The 25,039-nt window shown below is 52.2% G+C and overlaps 1 protein-coding gene across 4 annotated transcripts in view; it reads left to right on the top strand.

Moving 5' to 3' along the window:
• Positions 1–233: 233 nt before the first annotated feature.
• DYSF (dysferlin) overlaps positions 234–25,039 on the top strand; it is a 203,481-nt gene continuing 178,675 nt past the window's right edge. Inside the window, exons 1-3 of one of the 4 annotated variants that reach the window (XM_008699984.2) lie at positions 234–658; positions 22,560–22,615; positions 23,564–23,655. In XM_008699984.2, the coding sequence (XP_008698206.2) occupies positions 571–658; positions 22,560–22,615; positions 23,564–23,655 (236 nt within the window). In that variant the 5' untranslated portion in view covers positions 234–570. Of the gene's footprint in view, positions 659–9,251; positions 9,473–22,559; positions 22,616–23,563; positions 23,656–25,039 lie in introns of those variants that run through there. The other 3 variants (XM_040623327.1, XM_040623325.1, XM_040623326.1) reach the window with 3 other exon arrangements.

The following is a 25,039-nucleotide window of genomic DNA, read 5'->3' as shown; positions in this document are numbered from 1 at the left end:
GCAGACTCCAAAAGAGAGTGATCGAATCCTGGCGGCCAGAGGAGGCGAGCGTCTTGGCGAGGCGCGCGGCTGGGGGCGGGTGGAAGGTCGGGGGAGGGCCTGAGCCTTTCTCCTGTCGGGAGCGAGATCTGGACTGCGCTGGGCGTCGGGAGCCCTGGGCCAGCCCCCCGCCATCGCGGCCGCCGCCCCGTCCGCTGTTGCCCGGCCAGGTGCAAAATGCCTTGTCATTGGGAGAGTCTGCGGCCGGAGCATTGAATTACAGCTCAGCCGAGCCCGGGTCGGGCGGCGGGGGTGGAAGATGAGCAGAAGCCCCTGTTCTCGAAGCACCCGCTGACAAACGGAGTCAGCGCGGCTGGTGCGGGGACCGAGTGTAGCCCACTGGAGCAGCCTGGGGCTGGCCTGTTTCTCTTCAAAAGCAGCAGATCTGAGCCGGGAGCCAGCGATCCCAACCGGCCTCCCTCCTCCAGCCTTCTCCAGCGAGGAGACCCACCAGCTGCGCCTCGATCCTCCCCGACCTTCCCCAGCCCTCTCCGCGCCCTGGGCGCACGGGGCCCTTAACTCGTGCCAGTCATGCTGAGGGTCTTCATCCTCTATGCCGAGAATGTCCACACCCCGGACACCGACATCAGCGATGCCTACTGCTCTGCTGTGTTTGCAGGTAGGAGGGGCCGGCATCCCGGCAGGGCGGGGAGGGTGGGGGTCGCAGAGGGGATTCCTGGACCTCCACCCAGAGAACTCCGGGATGGGAGAGAAGAGACCACTCCCCGGCCAGACTGGCTTTGGGGGTCATAGAGACCCACATCCTCGGGAATAGGACCCACAGGGAAACTGAGGCAACTAGAGAGGTGGCTGAACTGTACTTCTCTGGGGCCTGGAAGCTGAGGCCAGGTTGGAGCTAAGGTGGGCCTGGAGGACAGGGCGAGCATCTCTCCTCTCACTCTGCTGGATCTCTTAAAAGAAGTCTTTCCGCGCTGTGGGTGGCAAGCATTGTACTGCAGGGATCCCCTCCGCTCCACGGAGGGGAGGGCTGGGTCTCAGGCCTATTTATAGCCCAGCTCTCTTCCTGGGCCTGGGCCTGGCGCCTCTCCTAGGCCCCAGCTCTGTATCACAGGCTGGGTTGGTAGGCAGGTGGCCACTGGGGGCAGAGGCACCGCCCACCTTTCCAGGGATCCTACTCTTGCTTTGGGCACAGGGTGGGAGAAATGTAGCAGCTGGCACAGCTGACACCAGCACCAACCTCTACGAACTTTCTCCCCTCTCCCCCCCACTCCACCAGACTGGAACTTGTTGGGGGAGTGGTATCTGGGGAGTGCTATCTTCATCATCCTTGAACAAAGGAGTCCGCTCCCCTATCAGACTGGGACCTCCCCCAGTGAAATCTTCCTGTGGTCCTGAATGGACTTTTCCTCCAGGAGGGGAGGGCCAGGCCCCGTCTATTTACCTGGAACCCCTGTGGGCCAAGTCAGAGCCGTGGCCTACCCAGCTGGGTCTCTGGGTTTGGGGCCATACTGGGGGAGAAGGACCAGAGTATGAGAGTCCACCCTCCACCAGCCTGGGGTGGGGAGGGGTGTTCTTAGTCTCCATGACTTGTCACTTTCCTTCTCTTCAAAGACCTGGCTTCATCCCAGCCCCCCCGAAATCATAGCAATGACAGGTCCCTGGCCATTCAGCAGACCTCTCTTTTCGAGCTCCTGGGTCTTCCTGTTCGCAGAAGCCTGTGTGCACATGTGCTCCCACACGCATGTCCGCCCAGGAGCACATGTGACATCTCTGATGTTGCAAGGGGTAGAGGTTCAGAGAACCAGGGCATGTGTCCACAGCAGCACACACAGATGTGTCCTAACCGGGGCATGAGCTCACACGCTCCTGGATGTGAAATGTGGGCTCTCTGAATGGGCCTGTGGCCTGGGAAGCAACCTGAGCCAAGAGGAGGGACAGAGGGGGAGTGGGAGGTGACACTCCAGCTGTGCTTTTTTGCTAACATTCTGCTTTGACCTGTTCTTGACCAGTTTCCCACAGTTGCCTCCGGAAATGAACTTTATCCAGGTGTTTCCAGGGGGAAGACAAAGACATGAATGGGGGGCCTCCACACTTCCTCTGCATCCTCAGCACTGGGTAGGCCAGGCCAGCTGCCTCATGGAGGGTCTTGGGCTCCTCATTGCTCAACTCTGGGGAGCACCACTCCACTGTGAATATCCCCGTGGCTGAGGGGAAGAAGGGCAATGTCACCTTGGAGGGAGGGGGAAAACCCTGTGCATTGAATAGCTGCCTCTTGCTCCAGCACCCCTTCCTCCTCCAGGCACCCTGGCCCAAGGGCTGAGCAGGCTTTGTGAATGGTACCCTCTAGACCAGTGCATAAAAGAACCTGGGGGGGGGGGGGGACGGACTGTGTAGCCCTGCCTGTGTTCTCAGGGGTCTTGTCTCCTCTAGTGCCCATTCAGTCTGAATCATATTTTCCTTCCCTGATCACAACCCCCATCTCCCAACCCCCCCCACCCTAATACCCACATACTTGCCCGTGCTATGAAGTCCCCCTACCCAGGCCAGGCTCTGAACCCTAGCAGGAGAAAGGAAAGAATGAATAATATATGGAGAAGCACTTTCTGACCCCTGAAGAGCTATGCCCACAGGAGTAAAGCTCCGCTGCTGTCTGTGGGGCAGTCTTCCCCATCCCCCATCCTTCATCCTCCATCCGTGCCCCTGACTGAGCCCCTCCCCCCATCTGCCTTATGTCAGTCTGCACTCTTGCCCTTTGCCTGCTGCCTGGCTCCTCTGGGTGGGCTCTTCCTTCCCTGGGAAGAAAAGGAGTAGGTTGTCTATGCTGACAGTGAGTGCCCCCAGAGGGGGCTGGCTGGAGCCCCCCACTCCCAGTCGTGGCAGTCACTGCCAGGCAGTCACAGGGAATGCAGTCCCTCCCTTCCCCAGCCCTGGACACATTCCACCTCCTGCACTGGCCAAGCGCTTAACCCATGTCCAAATTTGGCCTCCCCACAGCATTCAGGCCTGCTCACCCTCCTTCTCTCAGCCAGGGCCAGATTGGTGAATGATTACACAGAAGGCTCTGGTCTTGGGGACACACTACTCAGAGCAAAACAGCCTTCTGGGAAGTATTCCCTCACCAGTGACCCTGGATCTGGCCTTCCCAGACCCTTTTAGGTTTGGGGCCCATAAAGCCCCTCCTTTGGCTACCTGAGTATAATATCCCATAACAACACTTCCTCTGTGCATGCATAAATTCATTTCAGGCTCACAGCAGCTTTGTGAGGCCAAAGGGCAGAGATATTGTTCCCCTTCAGAGATGAGCAAATACGCCCAGAAAAGTGCAGGAGCCTGGCCAAGGTCACACAGGGGTCAAAGTACCTCCCGTCCTCACCCTACCCCCCTCCTCACTGCCCTCTGTTGTTCTCAGCACCCATGGCTCATGAATAAGAAAGCGCTTTGGAGAGCATACCATGGGCTGCCAGGGCGGCTGGGCCTGAGCCAGCACAGGGGCGGGGGCAGTGCTTGGGGTACCCTGCATGGGGCTGAGTCCAAGTGGTGGGGGAGTACAAGGCTGCAGGGAGCGCCTATAAGACGAATGACCAAAACATGGAGGATTCTGATTTTAAAAATGTGTATTCATCACAAGGAGAGAGAATGGGCATTCATTAGGCACAAACAAGGTGCCATTTTCAGATGCTGTTTCTTTAAAACCCCACAACAACCCTTTGAAAGAGACATATTTAACGGATACTGAGCTTATTAGATGCTGGGCACTGTTCTGCATAGAACTCATTTACCATGAGCTATATCACGTTCCAGCTATGATTTGTACCAGGTACTTGTAGGTAGACATTTAACGCGCCTCGCAAGCATATATAATAGCAACTATTATCACCCCCGTTTTACAGATGAGGAAACTATGGCACAAAGAGATTAAGTTATACACTGGTAAGTCGTGGAGTTGGGAATCAAGCCCATGCGATCTGGCCCCAGAGCCCCATTTTTAACCAATTCACAATCACCTTTGAGTCTTAGCTTCGATTTTCAAGAGATAAGCAGCCAAAAGCGGAGGGGCAGGGTTTGAACCCAGGTCTGCTCACACCCTGGAGCCCAGTCTCTTTAAATACTGCTTGGCACTCAATACATATTAACTATTATAATTATATATGATTATACATGTATTTATTCTAATTGTTATTATAGTTGGTATAAGAAATCATTTCATACACCCAAGAAGACTATCACTATCTTTTTTACCTGGTCATTCCAGTCATCAGCTGCTTGTCCAGCCACGGTCCTACCAGACCGGGCACAATGAGCTCAGTGGTGAGTGGCCGTCCCCTCTGCTGCGAGGGCCCCTGGTCTTGTCTCCTCTGGCTGCCCTTCCTGGAGCAGCCCCTTCTGAGCTGAAAGGTCAAGTCACATGCTTCAGGGCACACAGCTAGCAAAGGGTGGACTGGGATGGAAGCCCAGGACCATCTGATTGCTCCCACTACAGGATGGTTCTTCCCAGGCAGTCCCATCATCATGGCCGTAGCCAGAGTCACTGCTGCCTGTGTGTTCTACACCCTTGGGGGACATGCAGATGCCCCTTCGATCCCAGCTTTGGATTGGGATACCCATGGAACATAGACTCTTCAATGAATGTGAGGAGAGGGCACAAGGATGTCGTGGACCAGCCATACTCTTGGAAGTTTTGGGCCTTTGGCCCTTGTGCCCCCAAAGGAATCCTGCAAACCCACAGGGAGAGTGTTCCTCTCAAGGTTGAGGTCACTGAGCAGAGGGGCAAGGTTTTGTTTGCTCCCTGGTCACCCCATGTCAGGGCTTGGTAAAAACAGAGACTTGAGCCAGAGGAGGCCAGATGGCCCAACTCCAGCCGTGAGAAGAGGCGGTGTAAGAAGTACCTCTTCTTCCACTGGGGCAGGGATATAGGACTCCTGATAGGTGACAGAAGGGGGCAGGGATCAAACACTCACATGCCAATGGGAGCACGACAGGTGGTGTGGGAAGAGGAGGCCAGAGGGGAAAGCACACGCATGTCGCATTTCGGGTGAGTGGAGGCAAGTGGGGTGAGCTGAGAGTGCATGTCCCGGTCCAGAGGGGCCAGATAATCAGTGACAGGCAGAGAATTTGGGCCCATGTGCCAGCTACTCAGATTTTTCAAGAGAAGCTATACATCTGCATTTGTATGAGAAATCCCCTAACGTTGAGTTAAGGTACGATTTTGTTACAAAACATTGTGTTGCTCAAAGACAGTAAGTCCATAGGCCGGACGCGTCTGCAGGGGACACCAGTGACAGCATCTGAAGGACAGTGTTTCATTCAGTCTTGGAGACTCTAGTCCTGGGCTCTTGGGACAACAGACAGACAGTCTCCTCTTCCTTGGGATTCTCAGTGAGGTCCTATCCCTGCCTACACCGGTGGGGTGATGGGGCAATGGGGAGCGCTCCCCCTTACCTCTATCAGCCCTGAAATTTTGTTGCAATTAACACGATGTCAAAGACTGGGCTTGCTATGCAAACTCAGCTTCCAAACAGTTCCCCTCACCCCCTGACGACCCCCATGAACCTTTGGAGAGGTCCCGGAGTGGTCTGGGCTGCGGAGGAGCTGCCCTTACCTGCAGCGTCAGGTGGCAGGTGGGACACAGACCTGGCTGCAAGTGAGCTCTCGCTAACCGGCTGTGAACACGAGCGTCCCTCTCACTCACCTAGCAGTTGAAGTGTGGGGAGTCCTGGCTGGTGCAGTTCTGACCAGCAAGGCTGTCCTGGACCCCGGATGCCTCTGTTTTGTTGCTCTGCTATCCCCAGGGGTCCCTGTGACAACAGGGTTGGTGATGGCTCTCCATCACAGCCTGTACCGCAACATGGGCAGGCATGCCCCTTCCCTTTAAGGGCACAACCAGACCCTTCCGTAGATCCCTTCTGCTCATCACTTAGCCTCATGGGCGTGCCCAGCTGTGAGGGAGGCTGGGAAATGTAGTCTTTCTGTTTGGCTGGCCATGTGTCCAGGTAGAAGTATGCAAAATTTCTGTGGAAGAAGGGGAGAACATAGAAGGAGGGGGACAAGTTGAAGTCCCAGCACACTGTCCATGAGAACTGCGTTCCTGATACAAGTCTCCTTGGGAGGAAGCCCCCTTTACGCCTCAGCTGCACTAGGATATTTCCAAGGGAACAGTCAGCCAGCTCAGCAGGGAGAAGTGAAGGGCAGCCAGGCTGGGAAGCTGGAGGTTGGGGAGGGGAAAGAGGCCTCAGGAAGTGTCCCGGGCTCAGGCCACCAGAGGCTGATTTTTTGGTTTACGGAACAGACGTGTGGGCCCCTGTTCCTTGGACACAAGCCAAATGTTTGTACAAGTCCCTTGGAATATTCCTCTGGAAATATTAGATATGCTCCCTACAGATTTCCTGTTGTGCCTCTGGCGGATTAGAACAGGAGGTGGTGGCAGGTGGTGGGGAGCTGGGGGAAAGGAGCACAGCCTGGAATCATTGCGACGGTAAAAAAAAATATATATCCCAAATCATCATATCCAAAATTCCCCCAGGGGGCAGTAGTGCCCTCCTGGAGAACCATTGGCTTAGCCTCATCATGGGATGGAAAGGCCACCGGGGAGCCAAGTCCATGGTCTGCTGCGCCAACCCTAGGCCAGCCCTTACTGTGCACAGGGAATACCTGGCTGACTGAAACAGCCTTGGTCTCTCCCCTCATTGACTCCACCATCTACCTAGACCTCAAACAGGTGATTACAGCTAGTGACTCCTTTCGATTGCAGTGGGTGCCAAGAGGGAAAAGTGCAGCCGTCTGGTTGTTTGCTAGAGGGACCCAGTCCAGACCAGAATGTCAGGAAGCCATCTGTAAGCTGAGGCCTAAGGATGAAAGGGGGTGGCCCTGGAAAGAGAGAGGGAAAGGCATTTGTGCACAGAGGCGACAGCAGAGCCCCAAGTTGGAAGAGAGCTCAGCATGCTCCCCAAACTGAGAAGGCACTGAAGCTGGGACTCAGAGCGAGGGGTGGAGTGGCCTTTCCCTGCGCGTGGAGGTAAGGGGTCTGGGCTCTATCCCAAGAACAAGGCAGGCCTTTGAGGCCTGATCATATTTGTTTTAGGATCGCCTGGCCCCAGCGTGGATCACGGACCAGAGGTGACCAGCTAGGAGGCCCCTGCAGTGGCCCAGGCAAGAGAGGGTAGTAGAGGAAATGCCTCAGGGGAGGTGTTTGGGTGCTGTGGGTGCACTGATGCTACCGAAGTCAGGGGCGTCAGCAAGGAAGATTCAGGCTTCTAGTAAGGGGAATCTTGCTGCAAGTAGACTTTCATAATAAACACTCCCAATACCTGTCCCCTTGACAGGAACTCCCATTGAATACTAGGCCCCGGCACGATCCAGAGACATGATCCAGAGACCTGGTGGTCTCTGGGCCTATACAGCGTATAGCTCCACAGTCATCCTGGCCCAGGCAGACCGTTTTTCTCTCTGGTCTGCTGTCGTTGGTGTCTGCTCCATCCTATAGCTCGTAGGCAATTGGATCCACAGGAGAGGGAGTTGGGCTCGTCCATTCACAGGGTATAAGCCCATCCCTTCTGGAGAATGACTCAGGACATTTGCCCTTCACTAAAGCCATAGCTATTGCCAGGAGATGGGCTCCGATAGAACAGGATCTACCTGGAGCATGGAGGAGGGAGGTCTGAAGGCTGGAGAGGAAGCAAGCATCCACCTCATTATGAGGATAGGTGGGGTTACCCAGAGAGAGTGGGAGAGTCAGGAGGACGAGGTCCCCAGCCAGCTAGAACAGGTGCAACCTTTAAGGTTGGGGAGAAGACAGCCTCAGATTTGTCACTGAGGGAGTGAGAGGGGTAGGATCTAGTGCCCACATGGCCAGCTGGTCTCAGGGATACAGATGCTTCATTCAAAACAATGGCAGAGAAGGCAAAGGATTTGGGGACAGATGCTGATGGGGGTTAGGAGGCTGGGAGCCTGGAGAAGTTCTCTACTTGGTAAATAGGAAGCAAACAGAGTGAGGATGGCAATCAGCTTTTTGTAGGTTTGGGGAGAAACATATGAAACTGGTTTCTAAAGAGATTGTGGAAAGATTGCTTCCTGGGCAGCAGGAAGGGTCCACCTGAGTCATGGGTCATGAAGATCAAGTGCTGGGGACAGGTTAGCTGTGTGATTCTCCAACCCCTTTAGTAGTGGGGCGGAGGGGGGGGTAGACAGTTGGATTTCACGGGGTCATGGGTTAGCCACATGAAAATGCTGGATCGATCCTCTAAATAAGGGAGGGGACAGCAAGGAGAGGTTATGCAGCAGAACGACGACTCGTCCTTGAATTTAGGCTAAGGACTAGCGCGGAGGTGGAGGAGGGACAGTGCCCTGCCCCGTGCTGGGTGCTGGAGTGTAGGGGTATAGAGGTGAGAAGCCAGGGCTCCCGTGGTCTAGAAGTCCATCAGCTGGAGGGGAGCCTGACAGAACAAGGAACAGGTGCTCAGGGCTGTCACCACTGCGGGCTCACGCGAAACGCAATTCCTCCCCCTGTGGGGGCGCGGGGCCTGGAGGGTGCTGTCGGGGATGGCAGGGGACCGAGTGGGCAGCGGGTGGATCTCTGTGCTCCAGGGAACGCACTGTCCTTTGGACAGAGACCCCCCGCCCAGGGAGACGAACGACCCCAGACTGCTTGAGGAAGTTGAGAGGCGGGTTCGCGAGGGCTCGGGCCCGGGAATCCTTCCAGAACGGCCGCCTGGGCACCGAGGGCGGGTACTGGGGCGTGCGGCGCGAGGCCGGGAGCTCAGGGTGCAGCGTGTCGCCCCGCCGCTCCGCACGGTCCTCCAGCGCTCGCCCAACTAGTAGTTTGCCGCAGACACTCGCGTTCCTGCAGCCGGACGTCCCCTCCTCCAGCCTTCGCTCAGTCCTCCGTCGTCCCAGTGTCCCAGCGCCCCCGGAGCGCAGGCCCCGGCTGGGCGCAGCGGGCTGCAGAGCCGCGGCCGCCCGCCAGGTCCGCACTGGTGCGCTCGGTGCTCGGGCGAGTCGGGCGGCGGGCGCCGAGTTGCCGCGGCCTGGCCCGCCCGTGCGCCCCGCGTCAGCGGCGCTTCGGTTCCCGGCCCCGGGGCTGGGAGCCGCCGAGGGGGACCAGCGCCCCCACCCGCGCGTTTCTGACCCCGGCCCCGCCCTGCCCACCAGCCGCTGGGCGGGGCGGGTTGGGGGGGTGGGAGGGACCGCCCAGCGGGTGTCCGGTGTCCTCCCCGCGGCCTCGGCCAGGCGTGGGGACTTCTCCGCGGAAGCGCAGCGAAGGCGACAGCTCCCCTCTGGCACGGGTGCCGCGGAGCCGGGCGCTCGCTCGTTTGTGCCTGGGCCCTCTGCTCCCGCTGCCGCTCGCGTCCTGCCCGCGCGCCTCTGCGTTCCCGCGGCGGCCGAACCATGCTGAGCTGCCTGCTGGTGAGGGCCAGCAACCTCCCCAGTGTGAAGAAGGACCGGCGCAGTGACCCGGTCGCCAGCCTGACTTTCCGAGGTGAGAGCCCGGTGGCCGCCGCGCCCGCGCCCCCCAACGCTTGGCGCGCCCGGCCGGGTCTGCGGCCACCGCTCCTGCCCTAACCCTAGCCCACGGCCCAGGGACAGAAATCTCAGCCCTGCAGGGAGGGACGCGGAGGATGAAACCGAGCATCATAAATACCATAGTGCTCTGAAATTTTGGAAAACTGAAAGGGCCATAGTATGTCAACAGTTACTACTTTTCTAAGACCTACACCGAGAGGTAATAAAGGTCGAGCACTTACCGGGATAGGGGTGGGAAAAGAAAGACGGGTGCACAATAGAGAGAGGAATCGGGATCACTCAGAAACTGGGCGTGTAGGTGGTGTGTTTTTGAAACTGCCTTGATTTCATTCATTCACTCATTCATTGGCCCATCTTTATTGAACAATGGCCATATTGAATCTGCTGCGTCTCAAAGAGCCTATGCGGCTACTTGAGGTGCTTAGACAAGAGAGGGTCTCTCTCTCTGGAGCAACAAAGGACCCACAACTCCCCTTCTCACCTCGCACCCTTAACCCAACCTCTCTGAGGCAGACATTCCCATGGGAAGAGGTGTGTCAGGAGGGGCAAAGGGAAGAGGAAGGATATGTTAAAATTAAAAGAAGGAACAATGGCTGAGTCAGAACCCCAGTTCTGTAAAGAAAGATACATAATGAGAGGACAAGGGGTTTCTCTCTTACCAGGAGGCATATCCTATGGTTTTGTGGGATTAAAAAATACGTGCATTACAAAAGATGGTCAAAAGTAGAGGGAAAAGTGGCTGGTGTTTTCATGAGATTTGGAAAGAATGAGGGCACAGGGGGTTCTTTAGCTCTGACCCATGATCTCCATCTGGTCCCCAAGCTCCCCAGAATAATAATGATCATAGATGGTAGACACAATTTGGCAAAGTGAGACTACTTGCCTTTATTATTTGTGATGGGACAATTTACATTTTATCTCTCTTTTGAAAAGCGTGAGTCAAAACATTTTCGAACACGTTGCTATTTTCATTAACTGGTGACATTCCTGGGTGCCTACTATGAAATGCAACTTCATGACAAGGTCGCTAGCTCGTCTGCCTAAGTCATTCCCTTATAGAAATTGTGGGTCCATCCTTGGCGGGAAAAGAAGTTCTGTAAGGATCTTGAGACCAGGGGCCTACAGCAGACCAGGTCTCTTGGATGCTTTCGGATCTGTTCACAGCTCTCTTTCCCTGGTTCTGGAACAGTCTTGTGGTAGCTTCTAATCTCTCTACTCCGCAGATAAGGAAATGGAAACCTGGGAAAGTTGTATGTGTCCAGGTCAGTGGTCATGGCAGGGAGTGCTTGGAGTGGGCAGTGCCCTTGAGTCAAGAATGTGACCAAATCTTTTGAGGGCCCTCTTGGCTGTACCCTGGCCCACGTAGCCCATGCAGCTGCTGTCCGCCCAGAGTCTGCGTTCCCCACCCTTTATTATTTATTTGTATTGATAAGCTCCTAGCAAAACTGAGACATAATACATAACATTTCCAACTATTCAAAGTCTATTGTTTTCCAAGGCTGTGCTGCAATGCCGCCTTCTCCAAGAAGGCACCCAGGTTTCCCCTGGCATCCCTTAGTCTCTTCTCTCTATATGTACAATACCTTGCTTGGTCTGTTAGAGCGCTCACTGCAGCCAGCCTGTGCTCGGCACTCAGATCCACGCTTTGGATGCCGTGACTCTTCCGGGGCAGCAGCCTGTCCTATTCATCAGGCTGTCTGGTGCTGAGCACAAGTTCGGTGCTCTGTAGTGTGGGCGTCCTTTCTGGCCCAGGCTCTGGCCATCCTTCAGAGGTACCTGGGAGCCTCACGCAGTCAGGGGCGACGGTCCTCATACTTTCCTGTGCCTGAGAATCCTCTGGAGAGTGTGCTTGAAAGACAGATTCCTGGCTTCTGATCCAGCAGCTCTAAGTGACCTGAGACTCAGCACTTAACATCTATTTGATACAGAACATTTTGGAACCACCCCTTGAGAGATACTGAGGTGAGAGCTGGTGAAATGTGAAATTAACGCCATTCCTTCCCTCACTCCCACCCCAGAGGCTATTCCTGCCGAAGTCTGGGGCTGAGTTGATGCTTGGGGAGAGAGGCCATTAGAATCAGACCCAGAATTTACAGATCATTTTGGCTGGGGTTCTCAACCCTGGCTGCACATCAGAATCATGGGGAGGGCTTTAAAAAAGACCACGACCAACCTTCTTATCCCCTCCTTTCTTGAATCACTGGAGGGGTTTCTAAAAATTCTCCAACGTTTCAGATATGCAGTCAGGGGTGAGAAGTCTCGAGCCCAATCCCCTCCTGGCATAGAGGGGGCTGTGGACTGCTGGCAGAGAAACCGGCCTGCGCTGTGGGCTTGGCTCCCACCTGCAGCGCGAAATGCGTGTGCCCTGCCGCCCTCACTTTCCCTGCAGTTGTTCCCAGGGCATTCCAGGCGCGGATGTAATTTCAGGACCCACCTCCCAAAATAGACTATGAGCTCTGGGAGGTTGGACTCTGAGGGCACTTTCTGGTTTCCCTCTCTCAAGTGTTCGGGGTGGAGGCTATTCACGAATACTTATCGTTCCTTTGTTCTTGTATCAATTAAATAATTAGTTAACAAGAACTCCCATGAGTACCTGGGCTGTGGCAGATAGTTTTGACTGATTACCAACATGAACAAGCAGCTTCATTTCCTATAGCATTTAACCATCTGTACCTCTCTTCTGCCCTGCCCATTTTCCACCAGCTAATGTGATTATTTATGTCCCTCTATTCCTGCATTTGGTTCATGGAACAAATATTTATTGAGCACCTACTATGTGTCGGATGCTGTTCGAGGTGTTGGGGATACCTCCAAGAGCAAAACCGGATCCTCCTTCCCTTGGCACTCAGACATCTTGCTTCCTTGAGCCTGTGATCTCCTGTGACCTGGCTTGGTGAATTTCTACCCTGCTTCAGCCAGGCTCACCAGCGAGAAACTGGAGGCATTACTGCTTCTTCCGTTCCTCAACCTGTCAGGGTCTCTCTTCTGCTCCCTGTCTCCATAGTTGGCCCCTCCTCCTACATTCTCCTCCCCTCCCTTCTGTCTCCTGGGGGTCTCTAGGCTCCAGGCAGGAGCCTGGAGGATCTTATAGAAACCTCCGAAGGTGGAAACACTCCTGAGGAGCAGATGGGACTGACCTGTAGAGGGAAGGTGGGCTGCAGGGCACTGGACTCTCTGAATCTGGCTTTTTAAACATTGAAAGTGACTTTATTTTTTTAATTTATTTTTATTTTTTAAAGATTTTATTTTATTTATTTGACAGAGCAAGAGAGCAGGGGGAGCAGGGGGAACAGTAGAGGGAGAGGGAGAGGGAGAGCAGGGAACCTGATGCGGGGCTCATGACCTGAGCCGAAGGCAGATGCTTAACCATCTAAGCCACCCAGGCGCCCCTGAAAGTGACTTTAAAGTATCAAAAACAGCATTCTACTTTCTTTTTGTGAACATAATATGTACTCAATTTGAAAAAGGGTCTAAAGTGTCTAAAAAAGTAAAGCATGGCCCCAAATGCAGGTACTTCGAATTAACTTAGCAGTTTGATATATTTGCTCCAAGATTCTTTTTTTCTTCTTTTTAAAAAAGCAATTTTAGTTGTGAAATTTAACACCTGAGTAAAGTACATTCAATATAAACGTATGCTTTACTGCGCTGGCTCTCAGACATCTGGGTTGTTGCCACTGGCTGCGGAGAGGGTGGGGGTCTGCTCTCCGGATCTAGTGGGTAGGGGCCAGAGATACTGCTAAACATCCTACCGCAGACAGGAAGGCCCCACAACACCCACAGCAAAGAGTTATCCAGCCTCAAATGTTCATGGTGCCAAGGCTGAGACACCCAGCTCTAACGAGTGAATGAGGAGGGGGCTGTCCATGTATATTACCCAGGACAAGGAATGGAACCCGACCAGTCTCACCCTCCACCAGAAGTCCGGATTCCTTCCCTTCCTCCGTAGAGATAATCCCATCCCAGATATCTTTTTTCAAATGTTTGAATATTTACATTTTCATTCAACAATAAACCTGGGGCATCTTTTTATGTCGGTAAATATTCTTTAACACACCTTTTAAAATGTCTGCATAGTATTTTGTTATATGGCTGCACCCTAACTCAGTAAATCAATCCCCTGTTGATGTATACTTAGGTTATATCAAATTTTTTGTATTTATATCCAGTGCTCAAGGATACTGTCACTGTGAGAAATATCCTGGGGATGAAATCTTTGTCCCCATATTTAATGATTTTCTTTGGGTAAATACTGGAAGTGGCATTACTGTGTCACAAGTTACAGATGTGTAAGGATTTGCTGCATCTCCCGAATTGTGTTCCTGAAAATCTATACCAGCTTTACCCTCTCATCAGCTGAGTATGAAGGTTTATTTTCCTATAAGCCTGCTAACACAAAACATCATCTTGCTTTCACAGTCTTCTTTAACCATCTCTTAGGTTCAAGTAGTATTTGTGATATTTCAATGTCATTACCTAGTTGCATTTATTTCTTACTGAATTGTTTTTTAATTTGCCCAGTTTTTTTGAGCGGGGGGGGGTGGAGTTTGCCTTTTTCTTAATTAGTTGTAAAGGGCTCTTTATATATTAAGGATGTTAACATGTTGTCAGAGATATTTCAAATCTCTTCCCCAGTTCTAATTGGCCTTTTGAGTTCAAAGACTACCCCTCTCACCCTCTCAGAGTGTATTCCATCACAGCTGGCTTATCCAGCTGCCACCACCCCTTCCTGGCTAGCTGTTTCCTGGAAAGGGTAGTTTCAGTTAGGGTTTAGAAAGATGGATATTAGGGTGGGTTCTTGAGGGTGAGGAGAGCAGGACTCTGCTGGGGACGGTGCGGGGAGTGAGAGCTGCCAGGTCTTGAGGTGAGCAGACTTGAGTCAGGGCGCCGATGGTGGGCAAGTATCAGAGTTACCAGAGTCTACCTCTCCTTTTTGTGGGAGGGTGTCTGTGCCGCGAACAGCAGACCTTCCTTCAGCAGAAACCTCGGCCATCTTTTTTTCTCCTTTCAGTTGCCATCGTCTTTTGGTTTTGGGCTGATACTTGGAATTTTTATCACGTTGTTTGCCCGATGGATATTCTAATGAAGTGTCAACAGAATGCCCCAAACAGAGCAAGTCCTCAGTGTTTGTGCAGAATCAAGGCTGCCTGCAGGATCTTAAGGTGTCGAGCAGCTTCTTACAGTAGGTCTTGTCTCCTGACTCTTGGGCAGAAGCAGCCTGTCTCTCTCTCTCTGGGAGTCCGGAGCACCCCATCTCCTCTCCTTCTCTCTGCTCCGTCTCGAAGTCAATGACACCACCAGGTATGCCCGCATCCCTGTCAGAACCGGAGCCATGTTCCGCCCTCTCCTCCCTTCCCTCTTCCCCACCCAGGCGCTGGTCAGCGTGCCCCAGACCCACAACCTGTGTCCTCACCATGTCACACCTGGACTTTTAACAAAAATGTGGTAAAATCCACATAACACAAAACTTGCCATCTTCATGACCTTTAAGTGTGCACTTGGGTGGTATTAAGCACGTTCATAGTCTCGTGTAACCATCACCACCATCCATCCCCAGAACTCTTTCGTTGCCCCCAACAGAAATCTCTACCCACTACGTAATAATGTCTCATGTCTCTGGGGACGGGCTGCTTTCACTTAGTATAATGTCCTTGAGGTTCATCCATGACGTAGCCCGGTCAGAATTCCCTTCCCTTTCAAGGCTGAACATATTCCGTTGTATGTATATGGGATAAATGTCCATTTATCTGTCAGTGGACACTTGGGTCATGCTGCTATGAGTGAGTCATGCTGCTGTGCACATGGGTGTAAAATATCTCTCTGAGACCTTCCTGAACTTTTATGAGAGCTCGTGACTGTCACTGTCTTTACTCCTACCACCCTCCAGCTGGGGTGCTGGGACTCCTGGCCTTCTTCTCCCCGTGTAGCCTCGGGACCTTCCCCCTTCCACAAGGCCTCTAGTGTGACCCCTCCTGTAGAGTAGCCGGACTTCTTACGTGGCCACTTAGGGCTCCCAAAGGCATGCGAGCAGAAACTTCAGGTCCTGCTTTGAGCCATGGGGCCAGCTTGATCAGTGTGGAGGGGCACCATACAAGGATGTGAAGGAGGGGAATGCTAGGATGCTGGCTCATGGGGCCATCTTTGGAGGCTACCATACTAGGCCATCTTCCCTACATTTTCAGCTCCAAGAAGCAGGGACCACTTCTTTCTTCATTTGGCCATGAAAACAGTATGGCTGTGGTGACTCTAACCCCTTTAATTAGTCCTATTCCCAACACAGTGCTAGGCACCAGACAGGTATCAGTAAATATCTGTGCACCTTTGTTTCCATCATTCCCCTACAAGGGAGTCAATGTCCCCTTACATTAGGGACAGCAACTGACTCTTTGTGTTGAGATGTTTCATTTTTTTGTGCTTCATTTTTTTTTATTTTGGTAAAATATATATAACATAACATTTTAACCATTTAAACCATTTTTAGATGTACAGTTCAGTGGCAATAACACATTCACATTGTTGGGCAACCATCGCCACCATCCATCCCCAGAACTTCTCCATCATCCCAAACTGAAACTCCCTGCCCATTAAACAGTACCTGCCCATTCCTCCTCCCCTCAGCACCTGGAAACCTCGCTTCTACTTTCTGTCTCTGTGAATCTGACTATTCTAGGCACCTCATGTAAGTGGTGTCATATAATATTGTCCCTTTGTGTCTGCCTTATTTCATTTAGCATAACGTTTTCAAGGTTCTTTTTTGTCGTAGCACGTGTCAGAATTTCCTTCCTTGTTAAGGCTGAGTCCTATCTCATTGTTCGTATATCCCACATCTTGTTTATCCATTCATCTGTTGATGGACATGTGGGCCTTGGTATCTTTGAGGTGTGCTGGGAAATGAATCAGCATCCCTCAGCTTTTCTTTGAACCCTCCTAGGACAGGCATAAAAACCGCCCACGTTACAGACCGAGGGCACCCTTCAGTGAAAACCCTGCTTTACAGTTTGTCTTCGCTATGATTCCACCAGCCCCAAAGATTCCATTGTCATCAGTGTCAGGAAACCAAGCATTCTGTCTGCTTCCCGTGACCTTATAATTGTGCCGTGAGGAAGCGGGGCTACTGGGAGATTGCCAGCTGGTTCTACCAGAGGTCGGGGTGCCCCCTTCCACACTGTAAGTGCTGTGGGTATCCTGGGCCTAGCCAACAGCCTGGGCCACTGAAAGGAGCCTGTCCCCACAAGGTGGGCCTGGAGGTATGCGCGAGGCCTGGGGCCCAGACTGCTGGAGAGACAGCACCCTGGCCGCTGACAGGTGAGCCTCAGCGGGTGATGAGCAGAAGGGTAGTGACGTGGCTCCTCACGTGAGGCTATGGCTCTGTCAGATGCTGGGGTGTTAGGAGATGTGGGGCTCCCGCCAGGGGAGACTACTTAGCCAGATGGCCCCAGGTGCTGGATGGGGCAGGGTGGGCTGTCTTCTTACCTTTGCTCTGCTCCTGTCTCTGAGGCCCCTCCCCAGCCTCCTTCCCACAGCCACGGTCTTTATCAGAGTTGGCCTGGGTGGGGGGCCAGGGCCAGGAGGGCGTGCGCCATCATTCCTGTCACACCCCTTGGCTCTCGACACTCAAGGGCCAAGATGGTGATTTCTTTGTTCTTCAGTTCTTCTCCGACAACCTTCCTTTCAGGCATGATTGTTATCCACAACAAGAAATACATTCTATATCAAGACATAGTGCACAGAGGAATGCATATATGAAAATATACCCCAAAGTTTCAACTAATAGTGATTTTACAGTGAAAGATGTGCTCTGATATTTTCTTCTTTATTCCGTTGTTAAAAAGACATATCAGTCATCTCCCTCAGTTGATGACATGGCCTACTAATGGGTCCCAATGAGCAGTTTGAAAAACACCACCATCCAGCAGTGAAAGACTCTGGTCTGGGGTAGAGTCAGGGTAGGTCGGTCTGGGGGAACAAGAGAAGGATTTCCATGGGAGACAGAAGTGTCCTTGCCTGGTAGGTTCATTCTTCCTCACTGAGTCATCCAGTCCGGAGGAACACCTCATGGAGGCCTGCTGGCCCCCAGTTCTGTAGAGCAATCCGGGGAGAGGACATGGTCCTCTGTCCCCAACCCCAGCATGAGCTGTGGGCTCTCCTGTATCTTTAACTGTTGAGTCTGTTAAATGATACACATCAAGCCACATCACTCAAGGCCAAAATTAATGATCAAGGACAGGACAGGTCTAAACCCAGGACAAGGAAGGAACTGTTTTCTTAACTGTTTCCTAATTAGCAGCGTGCCTTTCCTTTCCCCGGCGGCTGTAGGTCGTGTGATGTGCTGGGTTCATGCTTCACTTCTTTCCTGCACCTCTTTGGGGCTGCAGCACCCCTCAGTGACCCCTCCCTTTATGTCACTCAGAGGGTCTCAGGGTCGGTCCTTCTAACCAGACTTAGTGAAATCACACTGATGGCCTTTGTTCGCCCCATCAAAGTGGGAAATGCTTGAAAGACACTTCGCACAGGGCTTGGCCCACACTGTTCAATTCATACCCTCCAGGAGCACCAGGACTGCTTCCCGGGGGTCACCTCAAGAGCAGCTGCGGGTGGGATTTTCCACGTTGCTCTTGTAGGTCATGGGAAGTGGATAGGGGAGGGGAAGTAGACACTTAGACTGAGTCTCGTATTGCCTCGAAACATTATGATGTAAATATTCTTGTTATCCATTTACCACCAGGGGAGCTAGGACCTAGAGAGGTAATAAGCCCTACCTAAGGTCACACAGCAGGGGCTATTATGTGAATGACTCCAACACTGTGTCTGTCCCCACTGCTGGAGACATGCCAACAGGGCCCATGAGAATGTTTCAGCCAGGGTGGGCCTGGACCAACTTTGAGAAGATGACTCCTGCCCTTCCCAGAACACCTCCATCTCGTTGTGACTCCTCTCATCCCCTCTGTCCACCGACATACTCCCTTACTGCTAATGCAGTGTGATGGCATTCCTTGAGAATTGTGGTTCTATCCTCTGGTGACAAAGTGAACTTGTAGCCAACTTGGGGAAGGAAAGACCCATTCATTGGGATTTCCATTACTGGGCACCTTGCTCTATATAAGGGTTACTGACATGAGTAAGGCATGGTGTCTGCGCTCTGAAGACCATAGTCCAGTTGAAGAGAAAGACACAGAAGCACGTGGTTATCCTGTGTTCCAATATGTGGTCAACCATCTCTGTCTGGGGGAGTCAGGGGAAGCTTATCAGAGTGGAGACAAGTGAGTGGGTATTGAAGAATCAGTAGGAGTTCACTAGATGCATCTGAGTGGTGCGGGTTGAGGGTTAGGGACAGTGAAATGAACTCATATTTAATGAGTCCGCTGTGTGCCAGGAACCTCACTCATACTATCTTGTTTACTTTTCACAAAACCCCACAGAGTGGTATCATTAGGACCTTACAGGTGAGGAACCAGAAGCTGACATGTGCAATGAATTTTCCCAAGAGTTTTTTCAAGTGTGTTACAGGGACTCCTGGGGGGAATCCCCAAGACTCTTTGAGGAGGCCAGCAAGGTTACAACTATTTTCAGAATAACCTCAAGGTGCTATGTGCCTTTTTCATTGTGTCAGCATTTGCACTGATAGTACAACAGTGAGGGAAGGTAAAACTGCTGGTATCTTAATACTAGTGAAGGCTTGGGTGCCAAGTTGTACTTGCCATTGTATTCTTCACCCTCGTATTTGCAGGTTTTTTTTTTTTTAAAGCCAGTTTAGTTGAGGAATGTTCTTAATAAAGCTGTACAATTATTAATTCTATTAATCTTTTTAAAAAAGATTTTATTATTTGAGAGATAGAGCGCATGAATAGGGGGTGGGAGCAGAGCAGGCTTCCCACTGAGCACAAGCAGGGAGCTTGATGCAGGACCTGATCCCCAGACCCTGGGATCATGACCTGAGCCGAAGTCAGATGTTTAACCGACTGAGCCACCCAGGTGCTCTAATTTTATTAATCTTGATCCTCAAATATACATGATTGTGATATTTTGAGTGCTGAGACAGAAGTATGCATAGAGCACGTCTGCTCCACACTGGAAAATGATGACTGTTGCAAGAAGAAGCACATGTATGGCTGCTTGAGTTGCAAGCTGAACCAGCCAGTTTTGTGTGTGTGTGTGTGTGTGTGTGTGTGTGTGTTTTCCTGGAATATTGTTTTTACTTGAAAGAATGACTGACACACTGCGCCTATTCAGACTTGGGCATTTAACTGACATTTTCTTGGGAATGAAAGAGTGAGCGACCCACCTCAAGCAGACATTTCTTATCTGTTGCCAATTATAACATTTGAGCTTTCAAACCGGAATTGGAATCATAGAAAATTGCATCTTTTAGCTTCTCGGCATGTAATGACTTTGCTGATGAGATTGATGGCAATATTAATGAATGTGATTCTTTTCACATTATGGAATCAAATGTGTCAACCTTCGGGAGGTCTACATAACTCAACTAGCAGAAAGTTTCCCAGCAACCAGAATCATGCATGGGTAAGATATTCATTCAAAGTGCAAGACCGAACCGTGGACTTTTTTTTTTTTTTTTTTTTTTTTAGAACCATGACTTGAATGTAACAGAGTACAAAATGTTCCTCCACCTGCTTTTAGGAAATACTACTTGCCAAGTTTTTGGTGTAGTATTGAAGAAGGATGTCCACAGTTATCTGCAAATTTATTAAAATATGCCTCCTTTTCCAACAATCTATATCTCATTCGATTTTTCTTCCTAGATGTCACCCAGAACAAGACATCTTGACAGGGTGAATGTAGCAGTAGATATGATAACCCAGCCAGGCATTAAAGAGATTTGTAAAATATAAATAATGGCACTTTTCTTTTTCCTTCATTTTGGAAATTATAGTTACTTTTCAGAAAAATAGGTCACTTCTATTAGCATGGATTGGGTTTATCACCGTTAATTTCAGGTTAATTACTAAATAAATATTTTTAACTTTTACAAATATTTCTTTAAGTAGGCTCCCCACCCAGTGTGGGGCTTGAACTCACGACCCCGAGATCAAGAGTTTCTTGGGGCGCCTGGGTGGCACAGCGGTTAAGCGTCTGCCTTCGGCTCAGGGCGTGATCCCGGCGTTCTGGGATTGAGCCCCACATCAGGCTCCTCCACTATGAGCCTGCTTCTTCCTCTCCCACTCCCCCTGCTTGTGTTCCCTCTCTCGCTGGTTGTCTCTCTCTGTCAAATAAATAAATAAAATCTTAAAAAAAAAAAAAAAAAGAGTTTCAGGCTCTACCCACCGAACCAGTCAGGCGCCCCTAAATAAATATTTTTAAATGCCTCAGTTGTTACTTCTAATCCGGTAAAGGTCATTCGATACAAGCCATCTAAATAAAAGCTCTTTGGGGTCCTCAGTAAATTTGAAGAGTTACGTCCTGTGATCAAAAAGTTTGAGAACCTCTGCCCTGAGGCTTCACGGGAAATAAGTGTTCTGTGGTGGCCTGTGTCATTCTGAAGCCCACATTCTTTTCCTACGTCAGTGGTTTGCAGCCGGCCTTGAGAGGGGGTTGGGAGCTCACCCTGCCCCACTTGGGGGAGTTTTATCGGATCTCTGAAGGGACTCCCCGGGGGCTAAGCAACCATTTCAACATCATTGCCTTCAAGTCTACCAAGCCCTGCTCTGCCTCTCCCCCTCAGATGTCTCTTTCTCCACAATTTCCCTTCGCTTTCTCTTTCTCTACGGTTTCTCTCTTTCAAATCTGCCCCCAAACCCTGCTTGCATCCTTGACCCCACTCTGCTTTTCTTTTCTTCCTGCTCTGACACTGACCAGAGGGGGCTGAGCCCGCAGGAGGTCCCTGGCAATGCTTAGCTGCAGAGGGGGACTCGGGGGTCCTGGGAGATGTTTCCAGAGGCTTGCAGGGCTTTCATGGTCCAGACGCTGTAAAAGTTGAGCAGTCCAGGTGAGACCGAAAGTTTCTCACTAGAGTCTTGCCCAGGTGGGGTGGAACCAGGTGATCATTAGAATCCAACCCGAATGTAAGTTCTGTGTCTGACTGACCGCTTTTAATCATCCATTGAACCCCGAGTCATTTCTGTTCTGATGCTTCGAGGAAGGGTCGGACATGGCGAGGCTTTCTGTGCCTTGCATCCACTCCTCCGTGGCCCAGGCTCCGGAGGAGGTGCTCTGGCTGGCTGTCGTCTGGGGACGGCGGGTCCCATCTCAGCCGTGACTGTGTCATTCTTCTTGTCTACCCCAAACCATTCTGCATTCTGCTGGCCCAGCCATTGCCAGCCTTGGGACAGCCTGCTTCAGACAGACCCCTTCAAGGCAAGGGTGGGGGGACTGTTTTCTAATTGAGGTAAATCTCACATCCCCTGAAATTCATCATTTTAACCATTGGAAAGCGCACAATTTCGACGGTATTTAGTATATTCACCAGGATGTGCAATCATCATCATTCTAATTCCAGAACATTTCATCACCTCCAAAAGAAACCTCCATGAAGCATTTGCTCCCCGTTCCCATCCCTCCATCCCAGCCACTGAAAACTACCCATCTATTTCCTGTCTCTGGATTTGCCTCTCTGGCTGTTTCAAAGAAATGGAATCATACGATAGGTGCAGGTAGATGTTTTTAAAAAGAAAAACATTCTCCATGAAGATCATTCATTCTTAGAATCAGAAAATTTACAGTTAAACAACTTTATTTAGAAAGTCCTAACTTCCTAACAATAGAATGTGTTATTGTTATGTTATATAATAACATATTATCATTACAGTAACAAAGTCATTAAGAAGAGACAAGCTGAGTATTTTCCTTTAAAAACATGCTAGTGTGGGGGTGCTGTTTCTCAGTCCCAGAGCTGAGAGAGAGAAGTCACGTGACTGGCATCGGCCCCTCCTTGCAGCCCGGTGGGATTCTCAGGAACCCCTTGGCTTGGTGAGGTTTCCTTTGGCAGGTGGGTGGCAGCGAGGCTCTCAGCTCTCAGAAGCCAACCCTAACGCGGTGGGAGGTGCAGGGGTGGCATTTGTCTCTCCACTCTCCCTTTGTGTCTCTCGCAGGAGTGAAGAAGAGAACCAAAGTCATCAAGAACAGCGTGAACCCCGTGTGGAATGAGGTAGGCAAGCTTTCCGTTCTCCCTCCTTTTCGCTCTGCTGCCACTGTCTCTGCAGTGACCAGTCGGGGGCTGGGGCAGGAGGTGGCTCTCCCAGTGTCATTGTCAAGGAGTGGTCGGGCTGCTGGTCCAGTGTGTCAACGGAGTCCGCCTGGTGCTAGGAACCTGGGAGGAGGGTTGGTGGCCTGTCCTGCTGGGTAAATAGAAGCATCTCCTCTGATGTGAGTGTGGCACGGGGAGGAGTGAGATGTCTTTTGTTTCTCTTCCTCCCAGCTCTCATCAGCCAGGTAGAACTACCAGGCAGGTCGTTTAGGGGCTCTCTGGCCTGATCTGACTCCCTTACACAGGCTGTTCTTCCTGCCCAAAGCCCACCTCCTCCCCTCCGTCCTCCCTGTTAACCAGGTCCTCAGCCAGCTCCCTGCATGTGGCCCCCTGCTGGTCCCGGGGAAACTCTGGATGCCTTGCGTGGCTATGGTTGGGGTGCACTGGGGCACCTCTGCTCTGAGGAGAGTGCCAGGGCCTCTGGACAGGCACACCCAGTGTGGCACTGATTCATGCTGCCCACCACAGGCCTGGCTTCCGTACGAGCATATTGATCTCGGGCCCTGAGGACCCTACAGGGTCACCACGCATTTTCCCCAGCTGTGCTCCTGGCCCGGCTTCCCGGTGATTGGTGGAATTGAGCTGGGGGAAGGGGGCCATGGGAGCCTGACTTCCTTCTCTCTTCTGCCTTCAGCTTTCGTTTTCTCTTCTGAGCCTCTGGAACCCTGGTATTCATGTATTCTTGTATTCATGTATTCATTCATTCAGTCACTCACTCGTTCATCCATCCACCCCCCAGCATTGTTCATGGATGGTTGTTTAGTGCCCTGAAGGGACCAGGGTAAACCAGACACAGTTTCTTCTCCTAGGGGGCCACCAGTTAAGATGTGTTTTCTCTTTTTCTTCCAGGGCTTTGAGTGGGACCTCAAGGGCATCCCCTTGGATCAGAGCTCTGAGCTCCATGTGGTGGTCAAAGACCATGAGACAATGGGGAGGAACAGGTGAGGTGGGCAAGGGGGACTCCGTGGCCTGAAGGTACAGGGAGGTTCGTGGTGGACATAGACTCCAGAATCTAGGCCCTGGAGAGCTGGGGTTTTGACTCAGCATTTATTGAAGACGTGCCTCTCCTGGGCCTGGCCTAGTGGTAGATGTTGGGGAGGGGCCTGCCTGTAGCCTCCAGAACTCAGCCACGGGTAAATCTGAGAGCTGTCCAGGCTGCAGGGAAGGGAGATGGGCTCGAATCAGGTGTGCGTGCATTTGCACGGACAACCTGTGCCCCAGGGAGCAGGGAGGAAAGGCTCCCTGTGTCCTGCTCCAGCCCAGGGGAGCCTGGGTGCGGCCACCTCTCCCCGCCCAGTCCAGGCCGGTGAGGGCAGCGGCACACCCCAGCAGCGGGCTGGCAAAGTGAAGCTGCAGCTAGCAGGGAGCTCTTGAGGAGGGTGTCACGGAAGAGGAGGGACTGGAGGTGAGATCTGTGGTTTAGAAGTGGGAAGGTAACGCAGTGACGGCAAACCTCCCTGTGGCAGGCCTTTCTCTTGTTTCATGTACGTCGTGAGGAGGGTTTTCAGGCAAGGGCGGTAGAGGAGCAAAGCTGTGGAGGCAAAAGCAGACTCTTCACAGACAGGCAGTGGGTCCTCTCTCCTGTCATTGAGCTGCAGGCCTCGTATGTGCCGGTGGTAGTGGGGGCCGGGGGCGGGCAGGACCAACCAAGCTTGCGGATTGATGGCCCCGCTCGAGGTGGGGTCAGGTGGTCTGGGAGAACAGCCTGTGAGGCCCCGTGGCCTTGAATGTGAGGGCAGGGTTCAGCCTCCCTGCTGGGAGTGGTGGGGGGGGTGGGGGGGGTGTTGGGGGTGGGTAGGGCTGTGGTAGGTGCCACCAGGGGTGGGCTCCTGCTCTTGGTGCCGTTTACTGAGGCGTGGGCTTGCTGTTTGGTGATCTGCTCACAGGCGTGCCTTTGTCTGGGAACTGGGTCGCCAGTGTCTGGGGCTGGCAGGCCTGGCACCCTGGGGTGGGAGAGGAGAGAGAGGGAGGAAGGGAGGAGTCAGACGCCTAGGGTCTTGGGCTGCCAAACACCTGGAAAGTCTGAAATCTTAAAAACCTTGGAAGAAAAATCCACCTGCCACTCACTGTGACTCTGCTCGTCATGGATGTAGAACAGGGTGTGTGTGGGGAGGTGGGGGCGCTTTTTCATGGGGACCTCCACCCTGCCTGCGCAGGGGGCAGGGGCTGGGATCCCTTCACACTAATCTACCCCAGCACAGACATTTTGTGGAAAAAAGGCAGCCTCTGATAAGCTTGAATGGTGGAGCGGCAGGTGAGGGAGGGAGTGATGCTGGGCCCTGGACAGTCCTGGAAGGCTTCCTGGGGGAGGGCCATACAGACTGA

Source organism: Ursus maritimus, unplaced genomic scaffold (assembly GCF_017311325.1).
Source record: "Ursus maritimus isolate PB19 unplaced genomic scaffold, ASM1731132v1 scaffold_6, whole genome shotgun sequence".
Lineage (NCBI taxonomy): Eukaryota > Metazoa > Chordata > Mammalia > Carnivora > Ursidae > Ursus > Ursus maritimus.
Note: the sequence above shows the minus strand (reverse complement) of the source record. Positions and strands in the feature narration are given on the sequence as shown.